Source organism: Tamandua tetradactyla, chromosome 3, assembly GCF_023851605.1.
Source record: "Tamandua tetradactyla isolate mTamTet1 chromosome 3, mTamTet1.pri, whole genome shotgun sequence".
In the NCBI taxonomy this organism is placed as follows: domain Eukaryota; kingdom Metazoa; phylum Chordata; class Mammalia; order Pilosa; family Myrmecophagidae; genus Tamandua; species Tamandua tetradactyla.
In genome coordinates, this window is record NC_135329.1 from 110,698,245 (window position 1) to 110,724,873 (window position 26,629).

Consider the following 26,629-nt stretch of genomic DNA (forward strand, 5'->3'; position numbering starts at 1 on the left):
ACTACAACACTGAAATTAGAAGTAGACATTTCTGTCATTATAGTTGGAGACTTCAAGTCCCCGCTTTAATCAATGGATAGGATATCTACACAGAGGATCAATCAGGAAACAGGAATTATGAATAATATGATAAATGAACTAGACCTAACAGACATTTACAGAACATTACACCCCAACAACAGGATACACATTTTTCTCAAGTGTTCATGGTTCATTCTCAAGAATAGAAAAAATGCTGGGTCACAAAACAAGTATCAATAAATTTTAAAAGATTGAAATCATGCAAAACGCTTAAGTTGGACATCAATAACAGGCAGAAGACCAGAGAGTTTACAGATTATGGAGACTAAATAACACACTTTTAAACAACCAGTAGTCAAGGAAGAAAATACAAGAGAAATCAGTAAATATCTCAAGGCATATGAAAACAAAAATACAGCATATAAAAATTTATGGGATGTAGCAAAGGCCACGCTGAGAGAGAAATTTATTGCCTTAAATGCCTACATTAAAAAAGAAGAAGGAGCAAAAATCAAGGAATTAACAGTTCACTTGGAAGAACTAGAGTCAAAGAATAGCAAACCAACCCAAAAGCAAACAAAAGGAAAGAAAACATGAAAATCAGAGCAGAAATAAATGAATTGAGAATATGAAAACAATATAGAAAAATTAACAAAACCAGAAGTTGGTTATTTGAGAAAAACCAATAAAATCAAATGGATCCTTAGCTAGGTTGACAGAGAGAGAAAGAGAGAGAGAGAGAGAGAGAGAGAGAGAGAGATAGCGAGCAAGAGAAAGAATGTAAATAAAATCAGAAATGAAAGAGGAGATATAACCAACCACCCTACAGAAATAAAGGAGGTAATGAAAGGATATGATAAGCAATTATATGCTAATAAACCAGACAACATAGATGAAATAGACAATTTCCTAGAAAGGCATGAACGACCAATATTAACTCTAGAAGAAATGGACAACCTCAACAGACCAATCACAAGTAAAGAGATTGAATCAGTAATCAAGAAGCTCCCAAAAAACAAAAGTTCAGGACCAGATGGTTTCACATAGGAATTCTACCAAGTATTCAAGGAAGAATTAGTACTGTTCCTGCTCAAACTCTTAAAAAAAAATTGAGAGGCAGGAAAGATAACCAACTCATTCTATGAAGGCAACATCACCCTAATACTAAAGCCAGATAAAGACACTACAAGAAAAGAGAATTAAGACCAATCCCTTTAATCAATATAGACACAGAAATCTTCAGTCAAATACTTGCAAATTGAATCCATCAGCACATTAAAAGAATTATATGCTGTCATGGTTAGGGACAGGTGTCAACTTGGCCAAGTTGTGGTACCTGTTCATCTGATTGGGCAAGCGCTGGTCTGTCTGTTGCAATGAGGACATTTCATAGGATTAGGTCATGATCACGTTAGCTACGTCCACAGCTGATTCCATTTGTAATCAGCCAAAGGGGAGTGTCTTCTGCAATTAGTGATGCTAAATCCAATCATGGGAAGCCTTTTAAGGAGAACTCAGAGGAGACAGGTTGCATTCCTGCTTTGGCTGGTGAGCCTCTCCTGTGGAGTTCATCCAGGCCATCCTTTGGAGTCATCAGCTTTGGAGCCTGCCCTGTGGATTTTGGACTCTGCGTTCCTATGGTCACGTGAGACACTTTCATAAATTTTATATTTGCAAGTGTTCCCTGTTGATTCTGTTTCTCTAGAGAACCCTAACTAATACATATGCCAAGAGAGATTTATTCCAGGAATGCAAGTCTGTTTCAATATAAGAAAATAAATTAATGTAATACACCATAACAACCAATCAAAGCAGGAAAAGCACATAGTCATCTTGATTGATGTAGAAAAGGCATTTGACAAAATTCAACATCCTTTCTTGATGAAAATACTTCACAGGATAGTAATGAAAGAGAACTTCCTCAACATAATAAAGGGAATATATGAAAAACCCACAGCTAACATCATCCTCAATGGGGAAAGACTGAAAGTTTTCCCTCTAAGATCAAGATCAAGAACAAGACAAGGACACCCACTCACCCACTGTCACCATTGTTATTCAACAATGGTGAATAACACAATGGTTGAATAACAATCATTATTGTGCTGGAAGTTCTAGCAATTAGACAAGAAAAAAAAAAAAAAAAAAGAAAGGCAGCCAGATCAGAAAGTAAGAAGTAAAACTCTCACTGTACGCAGATGACATAATACTATATGTAAAAAATTCTAAAACAAACTACAGCAAAGCTACAAGAGCTAATAAATGAATACAGCAAAATACAGGGCACAAGATCAATGCCAAAATATGAATAGTGTGTCTATACACCAGTGATGAGCAATCTGAAGAGAAAATTTAAAAAAAAATCCATTTACAATAGCAACCAAAAGAATAAAATGTTTAGGAATAAATTTAACTAAGGATATAAAGACATATACACAGAAAGTTACAAGAAATTGCTAAAAGAAAACATGGGAGACCTAAATAAATGTAAGGGTATACAATGCTCATGGATTGGAAGACTAAATATAGTTAAGATGCCAATTCTACCCAAATTAATTTATAGATCAATGCAATATCAATTAAAATACCAACAACTTACTTTGCAGAAGTAAAAAAAATAATAATGACCAAATTTATTTGGAAGGGCAGGGTGACCTGATTAGCTAAAGATATCTTGAGAAAGAAAATGAAGTGAGAGGTCTCACACTTTTAAAGCATATTACGAAGCTACAGTGGTCAAAACAACACTGGCATAAAGACAGATATTCTGACCAATGAAATTGAAATTGAATTGAGTATTCAGAAATAAGCCAGCTCATTAATGGACATTTGATATTTGATAAAGTGATTGAGCCAAACCAACTGGGACAGAGAAGCATCTTCAATAAATAGTATTCAGAAAACTGGATGGTCCATATGCAAAAGAATGAAAGAGATCCACATCTCACAGACTTTTTAAAAATTAACTCAAAATGCTCCTCAAAACTTAGACATTAGAGCTAAGACCATAAAACTTTAAGAGGAAAATGTAAGGAAATATCTTATAAGTCTTGTAATAGGAGGTGGTTTCCTAGACTTTACACCCAAAGCATGAGCACTGAAAAAAGAAATATATATATATATGGGATCTCCTTAAAATTAAATACTTATGCATATCAAAGAGCTTTGTCAGGAAAGTATGTTAGCCTACACAACTGAAGACAATATTTGAAGAACACATATCATATAAGAGTTTAGTATCCAGAATATACAAAGAGATTCTTCAATTCAACAACAAAAACACAAACAACCCAATTTTAAAATGGGCAAAAGACATGAACAGACACTTCTCAGAAGAAGAAATACACATGGCTAAAAGGCACATGAAAAGATGCTCAACTTCCCTGACTACTAGGGAAATGCAAATCAAAACCAGTGTGATAACATCTGACACACAATAGAATGGCCATTATCAAAAAAAAAAAAAAAAAAAAAAACAAAACAGAAAATGACAAGAGCTGGAGAAGATGTGGAGAAAGAGGCGCACCTATCCACTGATTATGGAAATGTAAAATGGTACAACCACTCTGGAAGGCAGTTTGGCAGTTCCTCAGGAAGCTAAGTAAAGAATTTGTCATATGATCCAGCAATCCCATAACTGGGTATATATTCAGAGGAACCAAAGGAAAGGACACCAACAGACATTCGCACACAAATGTTTATAGCAGTATTATTTATGATTGCCAAGGGATGGAAACAGCCCACATGTTCATCAATGGACTAGTGGCTAAACAAGCTTTGATATAGACATATGATGGAATATTATGCAGTTGGAATGAAGAGTGTAACAACATGGATGAACCTTGAAGACATTATGCTAAGTGAAATTAGCCAAAAACAAAAGGACAAATACTGTATGGTCTCCCTTATATGAACTAATGTAATGAATGAACTTTGAGAATTGAAGTTAAGAGCGCAGATTATCAGGAGATAGAAATAGGGTAGAGATTGTGCATTTGGTGCTAAAGAAATACAGATTGTACAACAGGACTGATTATAAAAATTCAGAAGTGGATAGCACAATACTATCTGATTGTAGCACAATAATTTAAGTACACTGAATGAAGCTGAATGTGAGTATGATTGAAGGAGAAGGGCTGGAGGCATGTATGAAAACAGAAGGAAATAAAGAGGATAAAGATGAGATAGTATAACTTAGGAATGCCTACAGTGGACAACGATGGTGACTAAAGGTACAAATGAAAACTTTTGCATGAGGGAGAACAAATGAATGTCAAGATTGTAAGGTGTTGAAAATGGATGGTATACATGAAAAAGTACAATCAATGCAAGCTAGAGTCTACAATCAACAGTAATATTGTAATGTTTCCACTGAATGTAACAAAGGCATTATGCCAAAACCACATGTCAACAGGTGGGGGGGGGGGGCATGGGGGATGGGTGTGGATTCTTTGTTGAAGAAAAGGATATGTCTTCATATCAATTATGGTGGCAAGTGTATGTCTATTTACTTAGGTTGGATTATATGATCTGCAAATAAAACCGTTTAAAAATAAACAGAGAGAAACGAGTGCTAGAGAAAATGCAGAAAGGATTTGTACCTATTCACTGTTGAGAGGAAAACTAAGAGGTGCAGACCCTTGGAGGGCAGTGTGGTGGTTCCACAGGAGGCTAAGAATGGGTTTTCCATATGAGCCCAAAACCCCATTGCTCAGTGTATACCTGGAGGAAATAAGTGTGGGGACACAAATGAACATTTGCATGCTGGAGTTTATGGCAGCTGTGTTCGGATGATTCACAATGGATGGAGGTAGCCTAAGGGTACAACAACTGAGGAATAGAAGGGGGAACTGTGGTGTATATATAAAACAGACTACTGAGTGGCTGCAAGAAGGAATCAAGTTGTGAGGTATGAACTAGGTGTATGAATCTTAACAACTGTATATTGAATGATATGTCAAGATCAAAAAGACAAATATTATCCTGTCTCAATCATATGGACTAACTATAATATAAGAACTCAATGAACTGAAGTTGAGAGCATGGGTTTTAGGTTGGGGCCTATTGTAAAAGGTCCTAGATTGTAAGCTCTTACAGCAGTCACATATATTCAGGAGTTGTAACTACAATTTCTAATTCTGAGATACTGAGCTGTTTATATATAATCTGATCATTCCCAGAAACTTCAGGTATTTATGTGACACCTTCACCCAGGGATGAAAATCTCCCTGGCAATGGGTCACAGAAATCCCAGGATGAGACAGGACTCAGTATCAAGGGATTGAGACAGCCTTCTTGACCAAAAGGGGGAAGGGAGAAATGAGGCAAAGAGTTTCAGTGGCTGAGAGATTTAAACAGAATTGAAGGGTTATCCAAGAGGTTATTCTTATGCATTATATAGACATCCCTTTTTAGTTTATGGTGTTTTGGAGTGGCTAGAGGAAAGTATTTGAAACTGTTGAGCTGTGTTCCAATAGCCTTGATTCTTGAAGACCATTGTATAACTATATAGCTTTTATAATGTGTCTGTGTGATTGTGAAAACTTTATATCTGATGCTCCTTTTATCCAGAATATGGACAGATGAGTAAAAAAATATGGATAAAAAATAAATAAATAATGGGGGGGGGTAAGGGGTAAAAAAAAAATTGGGTAGATTGAAATACTAGTGGTTAATGAAAGGGAAGGGTAAGTGGTATGGGATATATGAGGTTTATTCTTTTTTCTTTTTTCTTCTCTTTCTGGAGTGATGCAAATGTTCTAAAAATGACCATGGTGACGAATACATAACTATATGATGATATTGTGAGCAACTGATTGTACACCATGTATGGACTGTGTGTGTGGAGATTTGTTAATAAAAATATTTTTTTTAGGAATGCAGCTGGGCCAGAATTGTTTCCACCACTCTTGGGTTGCAATCAGATCAATGTCATAAAGGGAACAGATCGTGAAGAGTGGACGTTTTTAAGAGATTTCTTTTGAGAGAGCTGTTCTGGTCCTTAAGTCCCTAGTTCTTGCCCTCAGCCTCCCAAGGTATTAAGGAAAAGAGGATGGAAAAGCACATCTCATCTCAACTCTAGTGATAAGGCTTCCATTGTACCTCTCAGAAAGCTTTGGACTGAGTTAACTGAAGTTGGTTTTCCAATTTCAGAGAACTCATCCCTGAGGAAGTCTCACACCTGGTTTATTCCTGAGAAAGCCAAACTGGGTTCTGACAATTGAATCATGGTGGCTGATTTGCACTCTATCTGCATTTCCAGTGTTTACTGGGGCAAAAGGTACATGAAAGAGCTTGTGAACCAAATGAGGACTACACAGGAGAAATGCAGGCATGGGGATGCCTTGGGTCCAGTGCAACAAGATTATAAAAAGTTGGCTGTAAACAGGTTATGCAGGGATAAAAGTTCACAAGTATAGAGTTTCATGAACTTTGGCCAGGAGAACTGCAATTGGAGAGATCCCACCAAAAACCTTAAAAGTCACTTCCTCTCCCTCTCAATACTCACCCCCAAACACACGCACATCATCATCTACACATCCACACCCCTCGAGACAATTTTAAAGTTCTGCCAGGCCCATAAATGCTGAAAAATGGAAGGGGATCAGAAACCGACTTGAAGGCTATGATGTGAGGTTGTTTACACCCTTTTCCAGATATAAAAACAATAGAGTTGGGGAGAGTGGAAGATTTGATGGTAAATTTAATTTAGAATTTATACTTATATATATGTCTCTGTGTGTGTGCACGTGTGTGTATATGGTAGATTGAGCATTCTAATTACCAAATTGACTGTGTTTCTGATTTGAAGTGACTGACTGTTCTATTGCCTAGTTATAAAGATAAAGGGCTAGGAGTTCATAAAATTTTCATCTTTAGTAGGAAAGATTGCTGAACAAATATTAAAGATGAATGGAAGGCAAAAATAAAGTAATGCGTTAGATCCGAGTTGCATTTTTTTCACCATACTGTTTATGGTCATTGTCACAGACAATGACTATTACATACCCTAAAAGTCCCTTCTAATGTCAAGTTTCATGAGAACTTACTCAGCTCGCATTATGGATATCACCTGGCCCCACAATTTGAGCTAGCATTTCCTACTTCGTGACCCCAAGGTAAAGTTAGTCAAGACTAATTTATTAAATTTGTCTTTTTTAATCATAATTTTCTATTAACCTTAAACAATAATATGATTATGGTTGATGTTCATTGTTCTAGTTTGCTAGCTGCTGGAATGCAATATACCAGAAACGGAATGGCTTTTAACAAGGGGAATTTAATGAGTTGCTAGTTTACAGATCTAAGGCCGAGAAAATGTCCCAATTAAAACAAGTCTATAGAAATGTCCAATCAAAGGCATCCGGGGAAAGATACCTTGGTTCAAGAAGGCCGATGAAGTTCAGGGTTTCTCTCTCATCTGGAAAGGCACATGGCGAACGCAGTTAGGGCTCCTCTCTCGGCTGGACAGGCACATGGCGAATATGGTATCATCTGCTAGCTTTGTCTCCTGGCTTCCTGTTTCATGAAGCTCCCCGGGAGGCGTTTTCCTTCTTCATCTCCAAAGGTCGCTGGCTGGTGGACTCTCTGCTTCGTGGTGCTGCAGCATTCTCTGCTCTCTCTGAGTCTCTCATTCTCCAAAATGTTTCCTCTTTTATAGGACTTCATAAACTAATCAAGACCCACTCAGATGGGTGGAGACATATCATCCCCTAATCCAGTTTAACAACCATTCTTAACTAAATCTCATCAACCAGGGAGATGATCCCATCACAGTCCCAAATACACAGCATTGAATAGAGACTATTCTACCTTTAAGAAATGGGATTTATATTAAAACATGACTTTTCTTAGGGGGCATACTTCCTTTCAAACCAGCACATTCATGATAGTAAAAGTCCTAGGTTAATGAAGAATTCCAAAACATTTCTGTATTGCCAAATAAAAATTATGCAATAAGAAGAATAACTGAGTAATTGGGTTGAATGCATTTCTACTATTTTATTTCATGCTGAAAATTATTTAAAGTGTGCAACAAAGTTCTACTGATTAGAATATTTACTACTGTAACAATTAAATACATATATACATAATGTTTCCATGGTACTTTGGAGATTGCCAAGTATTTTCACATTCTCTCTTTTGATCATACCAGCAATCTAGCATTTATAGGGCCACAGACTTCTTTATATATCTTTCCAGAGCTATTCTGAGCTCATGTGAGTGTGTGCTGCGTGTGTGTTTGTCCATGATTATGCATGACTATGTATGTTTGTTGGGTGGAAATAAGTAAGAGGAAAGATTTCCTCTCCATATTTACTAAAAACTTTTAGAAACCTAGTTTGCCAGGGCTTCTACAACAAATACCACAGAGTGGGCTGGTTTAAATGACAACAATTTATTGCCTCAGTTTTTGAGACTAAAAGTCTAACATCGAGGTATCAGCAGGCCATGATTTTTCTGAAATCTGTAGTAGTTCTGATTGTGGCTCAGTCTCTGCCTCCCTCACATAGTAATCTCTTTCTGTTCCTTTCTCTGGGTTTTATCTCCATTTCCAATTTCCTTTGCTCATAAGGAATTCAGCCAGATGGGATTAAGGTCCGTCCTTATTCAGTGTCGCTACACATTGACTGATAAAATTTTCAAAGCTCCTATTTACAAATGGATTCACAACCACATCCTGGTTCACCTTAACTAATAACCCATTCATCTATACTATTCACTAATGAGTTCATACCAACAGGCCAGGATCAGGACTTGAATATGTCTTTCATAGAGGACATGACTTAATTCCCAGTGTCCATCATGGCCAATTTCATTTTTGCATGACTTAGTATCTTTTAGAAACCTGATTTCAATCTTCTCATATTCACCACAACTTTTCAGACAAAAAGAAATAAATTGATGTCTTAATTTATTTCTTAAAATAAATAAATAAATGTCTTAATTTGCCAGGATGCAATGACAAATACCTCACTGTGCCAGTTTAATTCTCTTGTGGACCCAGAAAAGCCATGTCCTTTAATCCTCATTCAGTATTGCTGGGTGGGAGCTTTTTGATTGTTCCCATGGAGATGTAATCCACCCAATTGTGGATAGTAACTTTTGATTAGATGATTTCCATGGAGGTGTGTCTCCACCCATTCAAGGTGGGATCTCTAACTGGAGCCCTTTAAAAGGGAACTATTTTGGAGAGAGCTACAGAGGCCACACAGCCAGAGACCTTTGGAGATGAAGAATGAAAACCCCTGGGAGACCTTCATGAAACAAGAAACCTGGAGAGAAAGCTAGCAGATGTTGCCACATTCACCATGTGCCTTTCCAGTTGAGAGAGAAACTCTGAACATCATTGGCCTTCTTGAACCAAGGTATCTTTCCCTGGATGCCTTAGATTGGACATATCTATAGCCTTGCTTTAGCTGGGACATTTTCACAACCTTAAAACTGTGGATTTGCAACTTAATAAATTCCCCTTTTAAAAGCTGTTCTGTTTTTGCTATATCGCATTCTGGCAGCTAGCAAACTAGAACACTCAGAAACTAGTTTGGGCTTAAACAATGGGAATTTATTGCCTCACAACTTCAGAGGCTAGAAGACTTGCTTCATCCCAGGTTCAGAAACATATGACTGGGGGCAATCCTTGGGTTCCTTGGCTTTCCTATTACATGCCAATGTCCTCTCATTTCTCTTTTGGGTTCCATTGATTTCCAGCTTCAGACTTCTACCGTGGCTTTCTCCTACTATGTCTGAATTTCTGCTTATAAAGGACTCTAGTAATCCAGATTAAACCCATTCTCACTGATTTGGGCCCCACATTAAAACAACATCACCAAGAGATCTTATTTCCAATGGGTTCACACTGATGGGAATGCAGGTGAAGGCTGAAAGTATGTCTATATTAGGGTCCGGAATTCAACATACTACATTGGCCTAAAAGTTTTTTCTATTTCTCTCATGAATTTCATGAGACACATTTAAATTTATGAGAAATATCTTTTTGCAAAGTAAATATGAAATAGTTGTTGTCATGCCTGAAATCTCAAATAAATTCTGAGAAAATATCCTATTGATAGCCAAAAAGAGTTAGTGCTTGTGAATAGTCTGTATCTTGGTTCTCAAGTGGGAAAAGAATATCCATTAGATTCCCAAGAGTTGCAAACCCTGGCAAATCTCTTCTTAACAGTTTTAATTAAGAAATGTCCCATGAATGACAAATGTATTCCTTATTTCCTTTAATGCTCAGTCAGAATACTACTACATCTCTAGAAGTCTTAGAGCTTGTCCTTACGAGAAATTTCAGAGATAAAGAGAGAAGGATAAGATTGATATTTATCTGAACCCTAATAGCAAAGAATAAAGGCTTATTGTAATTTTCAAACATTCTGCAAGTCATTATAGCTATTTATACTTTACAGGAATTTCCTAACATAATTCATTAGTGATATCTTAGCATGTTTGTTCCATCACCATAAAACTCTATCTTTATAACATACTAGAAATCCCTATAAAATTCTGCAGTGGTGAGTATCACTGAAACCCAAGGACAAAAGGTAATTTATAGGTCCAGGAAATCACAATCTTACTCTTAGGTGTGTGGTTCTAGTTTGCTCAAGCTGCCAGAATGCAACACACCAGAGATGGACTGGCTTTTAATAAAGGGGTATTTATTTAGTTAAAAACTTATAGTTCTTTAGAGGAAAGGCAGCTAACATCCTCTGAGGTTCTCCCTTACACAGTAAGGCACAGGACAATCTCTGCTGACTTTCTCTCCTGGCTTCTGGATTCTCACAGCTTTCCCCGGGGTGATTCCTTTCTACATCGCCAAAGGTCTGGGCTGAGCTGAGATGAGGTGTGCTGAGCTGCTAGGGTTGTGCTGCATTGAGCTCTCTCATTTAAGCATCCAGACAAATTAAACATCACTCATTGCAGGAGGCACTCCCCCTAGCCAACAGAAGATGTAATCAGTGATAGATGAGTTTCACATGCCAATGACTCATGTCCACAGCAACAGAACTAGGCACCTTCACCTGACCAAGCTGACTCCTGAACCTAACTATCACAGTAGGTCTGTGTTGTTTGTACACAAACTACATCTGGTTATAAAGGCTGCTCTAGGGCTGTTTGGAGTAGAAACCTGGAACTGTCTTTGGAGTGCTGAAGTGGACTTGAGCTTGTGATCCTGTGTGGGTATGCATGTGTATATGGGATTCAGATATTAGAATGATGCTTTATCAAACTGATAGCCCAGGTACAATACCATACATTGTAACACCAAACTAGGGTAATTCTTGGATTCTAAAATCTCTGAAGAGAAAATGGAGATGTTGGTGATGGCAGGAGCTATAAGGCCTGACCCTTCAGATCATGGACAAGGAGTTAGAAAAGGATGACACTACTCTTTGATAGCTTTGGGCATGCTATGACAGATTATCTTTAAACATGGCACTTTCTCTCTTCCAAGCAATCTTGGAAGAGAGAAAGTGCTTCCCCTTCTTCCTTGCTACAATGTGATTCACAATATCATGAAGAAAGCCTACCTTGGACCCTGTCCAAAGCTATCTGTTAGCCTTTAGCTACATGGCATCTGTAGAAACCTTCAGTTAAAGGAAGACTCTGAGGTGTAGAATCATGGACACCTACTCCAGATCTAAGGAAGTAGAATCCACCATAAGAAATATGTAAGGTCAATATAGCAGAATGATTAAGAGCACAGGCTCTGTATTTGATTCCTGTGGCTGTTGCAACAATTTGCCTCAAATGTGGTGGCATAGGACAAGAGAAGTTTATTCTTTAACAGTTATGGAGACCAGAAGCATAAAATCAGTTTCACTGGACTAAAGTCAAAGTGTCGATAGGCTTCTTTGGTAGCTCTAGCAGAGCAGCTGTTTCCTCATCTTTTCTAGATTCTGGAGGCTGCCTGCATTTCTTGGATAGCGATTCTGTCCTCACATCACTCTAACTTCTTGCTTCTGTCATCACATCTCCTACTTCTTTTGTCCTTCTTGCCTCTGCCTTACAAAGACCCTTGGGTTTACATTTAGGGACCACCTGGATAATCAAGAATAACCTGTCTTCTCAAGATTCTTAACACATTTTCAAGTCCCCTTTGACATATAAATTAACAGTCAGACGTTCTGGGGATTAAGATGTGGATATCATTTGGTGGTGGTGCTGATGGGGCATTTTTTAGTCTGCCAAAGGCTCTAAAATCAGGTCACATGGGTTTGCATTTCAGGACAGCTGAAAGATAATTCTCCTTGGTTCTCTCACATTTCTTCTGCCTATATTGGGAGCAGATACTGATTGCCTTTGTTCCAGACTATATTTTCAAGGATTTCAGTAAGGTCTTTAGCACATAGAGGTAGTATCGTTCTCTGCAATGAAGGGCAGGTTTGTTTATAGCTTTAGAAGTCAGAGACAGTTTCTCCCTCTGGCACAATGAACAGGCATCTAACTGTTAGAACAAAAGCTCTGGGCTCCTTAATCTAAGAATTTCTCATTTGTAACATACCCCACTGAACGTACAGGTGTAACATGATCCTCTTCTTGTAACCCTATGAAGATTGGGGCACAGGAATCTGATATAAAATTAATGATGCTATGGCTACTGCAATTGCTGTCAGAATAAGCTATCCTTGTCTTAGACTCAGAAATTTCATGCATTTTTCCAGTATCCATGCCAGTGTAGCAGGCTAACTTTTTAACTTGCAAGTAAAATAAAATTTCAAAACATTCACAGTGCTTGAAATACATCAATTACAAAATACTAATTAATTAATTAATATTAATGAAGTACCTAATCTTCCTGAGTCTCCATTTCCAATCTATAAAATGAGGTTAATAATAATAATAACAGAAGGGTATTGTTGAGTGGATTAAATGTGATAATGCTCATAGGAGAGCAATTCTGGTGTATACTAAGCGTTCACCAACGGTTAGCTATTATTTCTATTTTTGTTGTTAATTCTACTATCACAAAATAAGGCTGTATCATCTATTCAAAAGTAAGAACACAACTCTGGAGGACAAAATGTTTTGTCAAACTTGCATTTAATTATAATATCAAGATCAACTTTTGTATTAATGGGAACACATTTTGTTTGAAATTATAAATATCACAGATAGCAAAAACTGCAGTTATATTAATCTTACTTTGTATTGTCTTAATTATAGCATCACCTGAAGTAGAAGAAAAAGGTCTCAGTTTAACCACGCCAGAGTAAAAGGAATGGTACTTGTTATCACCCTTTTCATACATGTTTCCCTATATATCTATTTTGACAAAGACTAATTAAAAAAAAAAAGCCTATATGCTATATAAAATGGTGACCTCAAGTTCCCAGTTTAATTAGGAGATATACTGAAACTAGCTTTTTTTCTGCTATTGCTGCAGGCATTAATAACTTTCAAACTCAGGAAAAACTCTTTGAGTGTTTACTTTCATATTTTAAAAATATGAAACAATATGAAAGATTATTTTAACATGCCTTCTATCTGGAGATAAATATACCAGTAGAATTCATTTGTACAGTCTGAAAACAGATACAGAAGTAATGGAATACATGCAATAATAAGTGGAATCGCAAATTATCTTTTTGCTTATTTTTCTGTTCACTCTACAAAGATAAATGAATTTGGAGAAGTTACCTATTATTATAAAAGCAAATTAAATCTTATAAATTAAGAATCTATCTTGTTTTCTTAGAGGCTATGGCAAGCATACCTGGAAAGAATGGCTAATTTAAATTCTCTGATCATCGAATCTAATTTTGCCTCCTATTGACTTCTCCAGTCATTAACTTTCTATCTCAGGGTCCTATTGTACTTTCTTTATAGCTCTTATAATTATCTTTTTCATTGACCTGTTGACTTGTTTATTGTCTCTCTCTCACTATTTGGATATAAGTTTAATATAAAATTTTGTCCTGTTAGTAGTGAATACCCATCCTTAGAACAGAACTTATCCCAGAGAAGACATCCCTGTATATTTATTGACTGGACAAATAAATGAATCAAGTAATTAATTTAAAAAAAGTGTCCTGGTTTTAGGACACTTTGAACACTCCCTATTCTAGGGAGGTTAAAAAATACAAAAATGTAGTTTTCTCCTCATAAAGGTCTATTTTTAGTAAATAAAAAATATGCCAATTTTACAGACATTTCCAATAATAATCACAAGATATGTCTCTTAATTGGGCAATTTTTCTTTCTTATTTAACTACTAATATTTTAGTCCACAAAATTCTACAAACAATCCTGGCAGGTTAGACCATATTTAGGAGGCTTTTAATAAATCTCTAGGAGAAAAAAATATATCAAAGAATAAAGGAAGATCTTTTTTAAAATGCTGTGCTTTTTATTTTTCCTTTCCAGAAATGGTCTGAGCTTATATTTAAAATGTTCACGATATTCTATTTTATTTAAAAACAAGAAAACTTCAAACTATACAAAATTATTGTAAGAAACAGAATTTCTACCAAGCTTACAAAACCATTTATTAAATTATGCATTGCTTCTCAGTCATCAGGTCAGATGGTAAACCCTCTAGCTAAATGAGAGAATGTACAGAGAACTCAACTTTTCCAATCCCGAGGATTACCAGTTGTCATTTGTCAAATGTAAGTTTCAGGTTTTGCATGTTCAACTTCTATCATAATACTTATTATTATTATTGTTTCTGGTAAGAAATGAAATAAACTAATAAAAGGAAATTAAGCTTTTTTTTGCTATAGGAAAAGCAAGGTTAAATATATTTCAGGTGTGAAAATCTGCAAAATGTTTTCACGTCTTTCATACTGTTTGGCAGTCAGATGGTTTCTGTTGCTGTGGTGGAATGCAAAGAACCATCAATATCACTGATAAGATATTGTCAACAAAATTAGGGTTATTAACTGAAATAGTCACTGTGCAGACACTGACAGTTTAAAAAGAAATGAAAACAAGAACCCTCTACATTACATTTTAGTACCTCTTGAAAATGTCTGGGTCAAAGAGAGCAATCCAAATGCATCTACTGAGAGAGAATGTTCTAGCCTGTTCTCATCCTAGAATTGTAAAGTTCTCAACATCTACCATCTCACTACAGAAAAATAAAAAAAGCAAGCAGACAGCCCCCATCACTTCCAAATAAAAGCAAAAAATCTTAATCTTAATTATATACTCCATGGGAATGTTAAGTCATGGTACATTTATATTGCCTTAATCTATAAACTATAAAACAAGACAAAAATAATGATGTTATTCATTTCTAGTACTTGATTTGTCACTCATGGAGACATTAAGTATTTAATTTAAAATGAAGCTGAGTTGAAGATGGTGGAATAGGATAGGTCGAGTTCACCCCTGTTCCAAGGAAAAGCTAGAGAAGAGATGGGAGGGTGACTGATACATGATTCCAAGATGTAAGTGACCTGGGAGGGTCTTCTACACCACATAGGGAGGCCCTGGTTGCAAAAACTGAGAAACTGAGAAGCAGAGAATCAGAGACTATTGGGCTGGTGTAAACAGCCTAATGTGGAAGCCTGGAGCCCTCAGGAGTGCACGGACAGGAAGATGGGGACTAGGAAGTAAGCAAATCCACGTTCCTTGAATGCGCTATCCTCACCAGCTCAGCCCTGCGACCCATGACTCCCCCCACATCCCACACACCTGAATCCCATCTCCTGCGCCCCCATGCTCTTAGCACCCCTGGCCCACCAACCCCCCATGCTCATACCTGCCCCACTCCCCCCCCACAATGTATGCATGTCTGCCCCAGCCCAACTGACAACTCCTGCAAAAGTGCAGTCTTGCGCCACCCTTTCCAAGCCCTACCTCCCTATCCATGCCCCCTGTAGGCTGCCATGAGTGCAAAAGGCAACTGGCACTTAGCTCCATACCTAGGCTACATCTGGCCCCACACAATTGTGCAGCCCCACTATGCAACCCCTGAACTATGCGCATGTGTACATAAGTTTATGACCCTCTCAGATCTGCGCATGTGCATGTCACCCAGTCATGCCACCCCAGCTCTGGGTAAGTGCTGACCTGCATAGCTGGACCATAACTGCCCCCAGCCCATGCAGGTGCAACACTGACCCACTGCCCTGAGCTCTGCATATGAGCACAAAGGGCCTGACACCCTAGACCAGTGCACACCAGGGCCCTGCTCCCCCCAGACCCTTGCACCTGCACAGCCACATCCTCCCTGCCACTGGGTGCCCACACTCACAGGTACCAGCACAGGATCCCCAACCTGGTGCCTATACCTGCGCTGCAATGCATTTCTGCACTGTTGTGCCCCACCCTGCACCGTGCATCCTGCTCTATATCCATCCCACAAATACAAGGCTTTAGAAGGAAATCAACTTTCAAAGTCAACCAATCAAGATTATTTACATGCCACAAAGACAGCAGAAGACCCCTAAGCATATCATGATGCAGACAGATATACCCAGCATAAACAATGACATTAAAACACCAAAGGAGACACAGATATTGGAACAACTAACCAAACGTGTACATATAACTCTACTAAATAAAATAAGTGGGATAACTAATGACATAAAGGAGACCAAGAAGACACTAGAAAAGCATAAAGAGGAAGTTGAAAGAATAAATAGAAAAATAGCAAATGCCAAAGATATTAAAGATTCTATACACCAAATTAAAAGCATACCAGAGACACACAACAGCAGATTTGAAGAGGCAGAAGAAAGAATAAACAAACTAGAGGACAGGGCAACTATTCTTGAACACTCAAAATAGCAAATGACAAAAAAGATGGAAAACTTTGAACTGGATCTCATGGAAATGATGGATAAAACAAAGCACATAAATATAAGAATCACTGGTGTCTCAGAAGAAGAAGAGAAGAGTAAAGGGCTAGGAAGATTAGTTGAGGATATAGTGGGGGAAAACTTTCCAATCCTTAAAAAGGACACAAATATACAAGGCAAAGAAGCTCAATGAACTCCAAACAGAATAAATCCAAATAGGCCTCCCCCAAGATACATACTAATCCATCTGCCAAATGTTGAAGAAAAGCAGAAAATCCTGAAAGCAGCAAGAAAAAACAATCTGCTACATACCAGGGTAACCACATATGATGAGTTCAGACTACTCAGCTGGCACTATGGAGGCAAGAAGGCAGTGGCATGATATATTTAAGGTTCAGAAAGAGAAAGATTTCCAGCCAAGAATTTTGTTCCCAGCCAAATTGTCCTTCAAAACTGAGGGAAAGATTAAAATTTTCGCAGACAAACAAATCCTGAAAAAAACTGTCAACAAGAGACTGGTCCTACAAGAAATACTAAAGGGAGTTCTGCCAGTTGGAAAAAAAAAACAACAGGAGAGGGAGATCTGAAGGAGGACACAGAATTGAAAAGCATCAGTGAGGATAACTTAAAGGATAAAAAGAGAAAGAGCGGAAAGAATATATAGATCTGGCAAATAAAATCTGGAAGATAAGATGGTAGATTCAAGAAATGTCTTTTCAGTAATAACTTTGAATGTCAATGGACTAAATTTACCAATTAAAAGATACAGATTGGCAGGATGTATTAAGAAATAAAGTCTAGATATATGCTGCTTACAAGAGACTCATCTTAGACACAAGGATACAAATAGATTGAAAGTGAAAGAATGGAAAAAGATGTTCCATGCAAGTTGTAATAGAAAAAAAAAAGGAGTAGCTATACTAATAATGGAAAAAAAATAGACTAAAAATGTAAAGACATCATAAGAGACAAAGAAGGCTACTACATATATTAATAAAAAGGACAATTCACCAAGAAGAAATAACAATCATAAATGTTTATGATCCCAGTCAAGGAGCTCCAAAGTACATGAGATAGACATTGGCAAAACTGAAGGGGGCAATAGATATTTCAACAATAATAGTAGGAGACTTCAATACACCATTCTCCTCTATAGACAGAACAACCAGACAAAAAATCAACAAGGAAATAGAGAAGTTAAACAACTTGAGAAATGAATTAGACCTAACAGACATACATAGGTCATTACACCCCCAAACACCATATATACATTCTACTCTAGTGTTCATGGAATGTTCTCCAGGATAAATCACATGCTGGGGCACAAAACAGGTCTTTATAAATTTAAAAACATTGAAATTATGCAAAGCACTTTTTCTGATCACAATGGAATGAAGCTGGATAGCAATAACCACTAAAGAATGAGAACTTTCACAAATATACGGAGATTAAATAACACACTCTTAAACAACCAGTGGGCCAAAGAAGAAATTGCTAGAGAAATCAGTAGCCATCTGGACATTAATGAAAATGAGAATACAACATTTCAGAACTTATGGGATGTAGCAAAGGCTGTGCTGAGAGGGAAATTTATTATCCTTAATGCCTATATTAGAAAATAGAGAAGAGCAAAAATTAAGGACTTAACTGCTCACCTGGAGGAACTTGAGAAAGAACAACAAACTAACCCCAAAGCAAATAGAAGAAGAGAAATAACAAAGATTAAAGCAAAGATAAATGAATGGGTGAACAAAAGAACAATAGAAAGAATAAAAAAAAAAGTTGGTACTTGCAGAAAATCAATAAAATTGATGGGCCAATAACAAGACTGATGAAGAAAAAAAGAGAGAGACTGAAAGCTTTCCCCTAAGATCAGGAATGAGTCAAGGATAACCATTGTCACCACTATTATTCAACATTGTATGAGAAGTTCTAGCTCGAGCAATCAGGCAGGACAAAGAAATAATAGACATCCAAATTAGAATGAAAGAGGTAAAAGTAAAACTTTCATTATTTGCCAAAGAAATGATACTATAATTGGAAAATCCTGAGAAATCTACAACAAATGTACTTGAGCTAACAAACAAATTCAGCAAGGTGGAGGAACATAAAATTAATGTTCAAAACTCAGTAACATTTCTACACACAAGCAATGACCTAACTGAGGAGTCAGTTAAAGAAAAAAATTCCATTCAAAATAACAACTAAAAGAATCAAGTACTTAGGAATGAACTTAACTAGGGATGTAAAGGACTTGTATAAAGAAAACTACATAACATTGCTAAAAAATATCAAAGATCTAAAAATGTGAAAAGACATTTCCTGCTCATGGATAGAAAGGTTAAATACAGTTAAGATGTCAATTCCACCGAAAATGATCTACAGATTCAATGCAGTGCCAATCAAAATCCCAACAACTTACTTTGAAAACTTGGAAATGCTAGTTACCAAATTCATTTGGAAGAGAAAGAGACCCCAAATAGCTAAAAGCACCCTTAAAAAAGAAGAACGAAGTGGTCAATTAACAGGTTCTGATTTTGAAACTTATTATAAAGGCACAGTGTTCAAAACAGTGTGGTACAAAGAAGTATTGACCAATGGAATCGAATTCAGAGTTCAGAAATAGACCCCCAAGTCTATAGTCAGCGGATTTTTGACAAGGTCCCCAAATACACTGAACTGGGATAAACCAGTCTTTCCAATAAATGGTCATGGGAGAACTGGACATCAATTGCCAAAGGAATGAAAGATGACCCTTACCTTACACCCTATACAAAAATTAACTCAAAGTGGATCAACACTAAATATAAGAACTAGCACCATAAAACTTCTAGAAGAAAATGAATGGAAACATCTTCAAGACCTAGTAATAGGATGTAGCTTCCTAAACTTTACACCCAAAGCACAAGCAACAAAAGAAAAAAATAGATATATGGGAATTCCTCAAAATCAAATGCTTCTGCAACTTAAAAGACTGTCAAAAAGTTGGAGGCAATCAATCAAATGGGAGAAAACATTTGGAAATCACATCAGCAAAGGTTTGATATCCTGTATACATAAGGAAATCATACAACTCAACAGCAAAAGAACAAACGACCCAATTATAAAATGTGTGAAAGATATGAATAGGCATTTTTCTGAAGAGCAAACACAGATGTCTCAAAAGCACATGAAGAGATGCTCATTTTCATTAGCCATAAAGGAAATGTAGAGCAAGAAAGACTGCAATGAGATACTACCTCACAACTATAAGAATGACTGCTATTAAACAAACAGGAAACTACAAATGTTCGAGAGGATGTAGAAAAGTTGGGCCACTTCTGCATTGCTGGTGGGAATGTAAAATGGTACAGCCACTATGGAAAACAGTTTGGAGATTCCTTAGGAAACTATCGAGTAGCCCTATGACTCAGCAGTAACACTACCTGGTATATACTCAAAAGAGCTGAAAACAGTGATACAATCGGATATTTGCCTACCAGTGTTCATAGCAACATTATTCACAATTGCCAAAAGATGGAAACAATCCAAATGCCCATCAACAGATGAGGGGATTAACAAAATGTGGTGTATACATAAGATGGTGTGTTAGTTAGATTCAGTTGTCAACTTGGCCAGGTGAGCATACCTAGTTCTGTTGCTGCGGACACAAGCCAATGGTACGTGAACCTCATCTGTTGCCAATTATATCTGCAGTCAGCTAGGAGGCGTGTCTGCTGCAATGAGTGATGTTTGACTTAATTGGCTTGTGCTTAAATGAGAGATTGCAACGTAGTACTGCTAAGCAGCTCAGCATTCCTCATCTCAGCACTCGTAGCTCAGTCCAGGCCTTTGGAGATGCAGAAAGAAGTCACCCTGGGGAAAGTTGTTGGAACTCAGGGGCCTGGAGAGAAGACCAGCAGAAACCATCTTGTGCCTTCCACGTAAGAAAGATCCTCAGTGGAAAGTTAGCTGCCTTTCCTCTGAAGAACCAACAAAATAAATCCCCTTTTATTAAAAGCCAATCCATCTCTGGTGTGTTGCATTCCAGCAGCTAGCAAACTATGACAGATGGAATATTATGCAGCAGTAAGAAAATGATGTCCTGAAGCACAGGACAAGATGCATGAGACTTCAGGACATAATGCTGAGTGAAATAAGCCAAACACCAAAAAGTAGATACTTTATGATTCTTGGTAAAAGTAAAATCAGAGGCTTTGAATACAGAATATAGGGGAATTAGAGATACATGGAAGCTAGAAATAAAGTTAGCTAATGAGGTTGAACTCAAATGTAAGAGAAGACAAGTGAAGGCAGTCCTCTAGAGGGTCTATAAGTAATATTACCATATTGAAGTTGAACATGATTTAAAAGGGTGGTATAGACCTATGTATCCCACTGATTAAAACTAGAAATATAAATAGATTCTTGCAAGAATGATTTTGAAGATATGATTTGTGTACTAAAAGTGTTTAAGTCCAGGATACAGGGGGAAAATTTCTGTTGCATACTATGGGCTATGTTTAACAGGAAAGCATCAGCAGTATCACAGGTAAAAGCAGGGGTAGATAATGGGGAGAGGAACAAGAATTGAGGAGACGTTTAGATTTCCTATTTGGTAAGGGTGTGTTTATTGATTATCTTTCTGTTGGGAACAATGAAATCATCTAAAATTGAAAGTTTTGATGGACTGTGGATGTTGAGCAATATACATGATACTTAAGGAATGCAGGTGGCTGAAGGATGCATTGACTGAGAAGTAGATTGGCGAATGATGGTGTATACATATGATCAAATATTGTGCTGCTACAAAAAAGAACGAAATCGTGAGACATGCAACAATGTGAATGAACTTGTGGAACATTTGGTGAGACAAAATAAGCCAAAAATGAACGAACAATTATGGTTTGGTCTCCTTTAGAAAATGCTTATAAGAAAACAGGGGCCTAGATTGTAAGCTCTTATAGAAGACACATTTAGTCCGGAGTGCTAATTATTATTTCTGGATTTTGAAAAAAAAAAAGAATCTGAGTTGAATTTATAATTTTCTCACTTTCTCCCCAATTCCTTCCAAAAGATGAGAGACCACCATTCACTAACATTCATACTATAAATAGTTTAAATTTGTTTCCCTGCTTTTATTTTTTTCCCCTTCCTTTCTCTGATTCAGTATGATTAATTCCCCTAAACCATCACTTCTTTCATGCTATTCTTGGGCTCTGAAGAATTTTCTGCCTCTCATCCCTTTAGGGTAATGTCTAAATTCCTTCACCTCACAATAAGGCCTTTCATTTCTGCAACTTTTATCTTCTACATCTCCCCTGTCACTGTTACCTACAAACAAAACCTCCACTAGTGTTTCACTTGACATCATTCCTCTGTCTCTTTCTGGAGCCTGTGCTATTTTCATAAAATTTCTGGATGCTAAAATGTCCTTCTCTCCCCTTTAATATTCATCCTTTAAGATCCAGCCCAAATATATAAGATTCCACAAGGGTTCTATGCACTAATGTAACTTTCCAGAAACCTACAACCTTCAGATGGTCCCTGGACAAGTTAAGTCCTGAAACTTAGAAGCCCAGCTTCTCCAGAATATCGGATAGTTCAATCTCTCCACCCCATAGTAGTGACAGCTCCTTCCAATATGAAAAACTTAGAATGACTATAGCCCAAATACCCCTAAAGAGAGGAATAGAAAGATCAAAAGTGATGGTGGAGTTATACAGAGAAGATAGGATTTAACAAAGGAATATGATTACTGAATCATTGAATTGATATCTCTTTCAGTCTCCAGTAGTATCTTAGAGCAACTAGAAGTAAAAACCTAAAATTGTGAAATTGTTACCCATGTCAAACTCTGAAATATGTCCTACAACTAATTGTGGTGCTGAGCTTTGAAATTCATTGCTTTTTAGGTATATGCTATTTTTTCACAAGAAAGAAAGTCAATTTTAGTGATTAACAAAATATGTTTATCCCTTCTAGCTTTCCATTTTCTGGAGCAGCTAGAAGGAAAAATCTGAGAGGATCATATGGTAGCCAATGACAAATTCTGGGTTCTGTCGTATAACTACTTGTTGAAGAGTGCTTTGAAAACTATTGCTCTTTTGTTTCTTTGCTTTGTATATGTTGTGTTATACAATAAAAAAGTTAAAAAAGAAAAAAAGAGAGAGAAAAGAAAAGATCCAGCCCAAATACTACCTCCCGCACAAGGACTTCTATGGCCACATCCATATAAAGACATGTTCTCCTGTCTTGGGACTTCCGTTGCATGGATATTCTACATTAAGTACACATTTCTCTGGGACAGGTTTCAACTTATTAATTAAATGTTTCAATGCCTTTAATTTTTTGAATGCTAATATTATTTACAAAAGTAGTTTGTGAACTCCTTGAAGGCAGTAGCCATTTCTCAAAATAACTCTTATCTCCTATGATACCTAACTTCATATAAGAAGCACACAATTAATGTCTCATAAATCATGGATTTCTAAAGTACTGAAGAAGTAAACAGACTTTTATATGAGGAAACCAAAGTCCAGAATTACTAGTTAATGTGTCTGAAGATACCTGGTAGCTGATCAAAGATCTGCTTTGAATGTTTGCTTGATTATTAAAGAACTTTTTTTTAATCAATATTAACATTAAATTATTTTACTATTTGCTTGGTTGTTCTAAGCCAAATGATTTATGGAATGCATTTATTTTAATAAATGTTATATGCATGTGCTATAGAAAATAAAAAAACATTATGCAAAAATTGTGGTGAGTTCCCTTCTGTTCCTATTAGTTCCTTTCTATTCCTATTCTTTGAAGTGTTTTCATCAAGAAATGATGCTGAAGTTTGTTAAATACCTTTTTTGCTTCAATCGGAGTGATCCTGTCATTTTACCCTTTGGTTTATTGAAGTGGCTTATTATGTTAATTGATTTTCTTATGTTGAACCAGCCTTGCATACCTGGAATAAATCCCACTTGATCAAAAAAAAAAAAATTGTTGTGACAATAAGGACATTTGTATTTTTTATTCACTTTCAGTCACATGACCAAATTTCTAATGAGAACCAAATATTTACAAAAGTCCCTAATGTACTGTTAGATTATGTTCTATCATATAGCACTGTAAATGTGTAATTATAATTTGTGTTTTCCTAGAAGGGAACAATAGCCTAATTTCTATAATATTTAACATGCAGCAGACAGTCGTAAGTTCAATTTTATCACAACGGTTTCAATAGCCTGGTACGTGAAAACATGGAGAAAAAAAATGTTACCAAAGAAAATAAAAGATATTTAAAAATCAACAAGGTTCTGGTTAAAGTCTGTCTGATGTACACTGATTGGATTTGTGCTTTTTAAGTGTTTTAACTGTGGAAAGTTTTATATTAAGGTCATACAGTGTCACTTACCATCTTTCAGGATGGTTTCTCGTTCCGTGCCATCTATCTTCTGCCGGCCAATTAGGAAACTGGTGGTGTCAGCAAAGTAGATGTAATTGGTTTCTGCATGAAAATCTAAAGCACGAGGGTTTACCAGGTTTTCTATGGGGATCATGCATTCATCAGCTATCTTAGTATTCAAGTCCATTCCTCTAACAATTCCTGGGCGTCCTTTCCCATAAAAGAGGAACAACTCATTCTTTGGTCCTGCAGAAGAAAGATTGCAAACATAAACAACTGATGCTGCCTAATCTTCTTTACACCGCATAATGCCACTGTTTAATTAACTGGCACAATTTGCGTTTTTTAAATTCAATACCAAAAATTAAACTGTAAGATATGCCAAATGCATCTCCATGCAAGAAGGCTGGCTAATTGCATTACTTTAATTAAAACAGAAACTACTTCCGTGAAGAGGTTAGATTTAGTTAATTATTCTGTAGTCTGTTACTATCTGTATAGCAAAAACATGACAGTTCATTGGATAACTTGTAACCGTAACATGGACATGTATTGCAAATGCAAAATACATTTAATTTTAATTTTACAATTCATTACAGTTATTTGAAACTGGACTATGACATTTACTGCATTTGACAAAGTTAAAATTTTCAGAAAACTTAAAATTCACCACCCTAGAGTTTTCATCTACAGACTGTTAGAAGCAAATAAAAAGAATCGTATGGTAGCATTTACTTCCATATGAATATATTATAGTTGTCCAAACACATGATTTATTCTTTAAACAAATGAAATCAAATGCCAGTTATAGGATCACTTTTTTCTTCACATTCTAATTAGAATGTTAAAGGCTGATGCTGTCTGCCAGTTACCCTAATGAACGACAGAGCCCATATCAAAAACAAAACAAAACCCAAAAACAAAACAAAACAAAAACTGTCTCCTGGGTTAAAAATGCCAGAAACAAAGTAGCCTTTTCTGTATAGTGAATTGGCTATTTCTGACTTCTATATGAAAACATTCACAAAGCTCTCCGATTACCAGCACACCCTATGTTGGCTTCATGCTATATAATTTTGAAGGAAATACTTTCTATGAAGGGGAAAACATACTGATCTTTATTAATAAAACTGAGCATTCAATTGAGTCAACTGTATCGGGAAAACTACACCATATTGAAATTTTTCATAAGGTAAAATGATTACACTACAGAAAATTTAGAAAAAGAAAAGAAAATAATAAGCAGATACTCATAAATATAACATCCTTGATCCAAACTATATTATCACTTTATATAATTCTTTTCTCTTGATTTTCTTTTAAAATTAGTATTACTGAATACTGAAGATATATAAATGAATATGTATAATGTATTCAATAAATGTTGAATAATAAAGAAACAAATTCCATGTACCTAACACAGAACTTAAGAGTATTTCAATATATCGTAAGCACATATGTACCCAAACCTATCCCAGCCCATCTCAGAGACACCCAATATGCTTTGCTATGTTAATGACGTATCTTTTAAATGAATTTTAGCACATACATAGCATGTTTCCCAATAGAAAACTGTTTACTTTTGCATATTTGAAATATATATGTGAATTCTTCTGAGAATTTTATTCTCATATCTTGATATTCATGTTTATTAATAGTTGTTCATTTTCTCTACTGTATAATATTTCGTTGCTAAACTATTTCAAATTTAATATATCTACCTATTTTTAATGCATATTTGCTTAAATTGGAGTATATTTAATTTTATATTCTGCTTTTATTGTTTAATTTTAGTTTCAAAATTGTTTTCTATGTTGACCCATTATTTTATAACTTACATTTGCTATTTGATGCATGACAATTTGCAAAACTAGTCTCCAATAAGTTTTATTAGTGCTATTATATTTTTATTAGTATTTTTACAATTTATAATATAATAATGCTACTAAAACAAGCATATCTTTTCAACCTAGCACTTTACATACTTTCTTAGATGATCTCTTAGTATACATTTCCAGAAATGGAATTACTGGGTAAACTGTATTAATATCACAGCCTCTCATTGATTACCTTCTTTCAAGGGAATTTTCTTTTAAAACAATATTTTATATGATTATAAAAGCAGGAGAGATTCATTTGAAATTGTTAACATTTCTGAGTATTTCCTATCAATTATATATGTATAGACATTTTGTTTTATCAAAAATTGAGATCTTATATATGCAGTTTAGTACCCTAACTTCTTACTTAATGACATGTGTCATGTTATTAAAAGGTCTTTAAAAATATACTTTGTAAAATGTTCCCTGCTAAAGGCATAATATAATGCAGTCAACTACTTAGTTACTGTTGCATATTTAGATTACTTTTGGAATTTTTTTGTTACAAAATTTCTTTTTGATTGAGGAAGTGGGATTATGTGTCAAATGCTATCATGAGTTTTATGGTCTTTGTATATGTTACCAAATGTCAT

At 36.0% G+C, this 26,629-nt stretch overlaps 1 protein-coding gene across 1 annotated transcript in view; it reads right to left on the minus strand.

Annotated features, from left to right (window-relative positions):
• LRP1B (LDL receptor related protein 1B) overlaps nt 1–26,629 on the minus strand; it is a 1,945,542-nt gene that overhangs the window by 797,194 nt on the left and 1,121,719 nt on the right. The window contains exon 11 of the mRNA XM_077153691.1: nt 24,166–24,402. Within this exon, the coding sequence (XP_077009806.1) occupies nt 24,166–24,402 (237 nt within the window). The remainder of the gene's footprint in view (nt 1–24,165; nt 24,403–26,629) is intronic.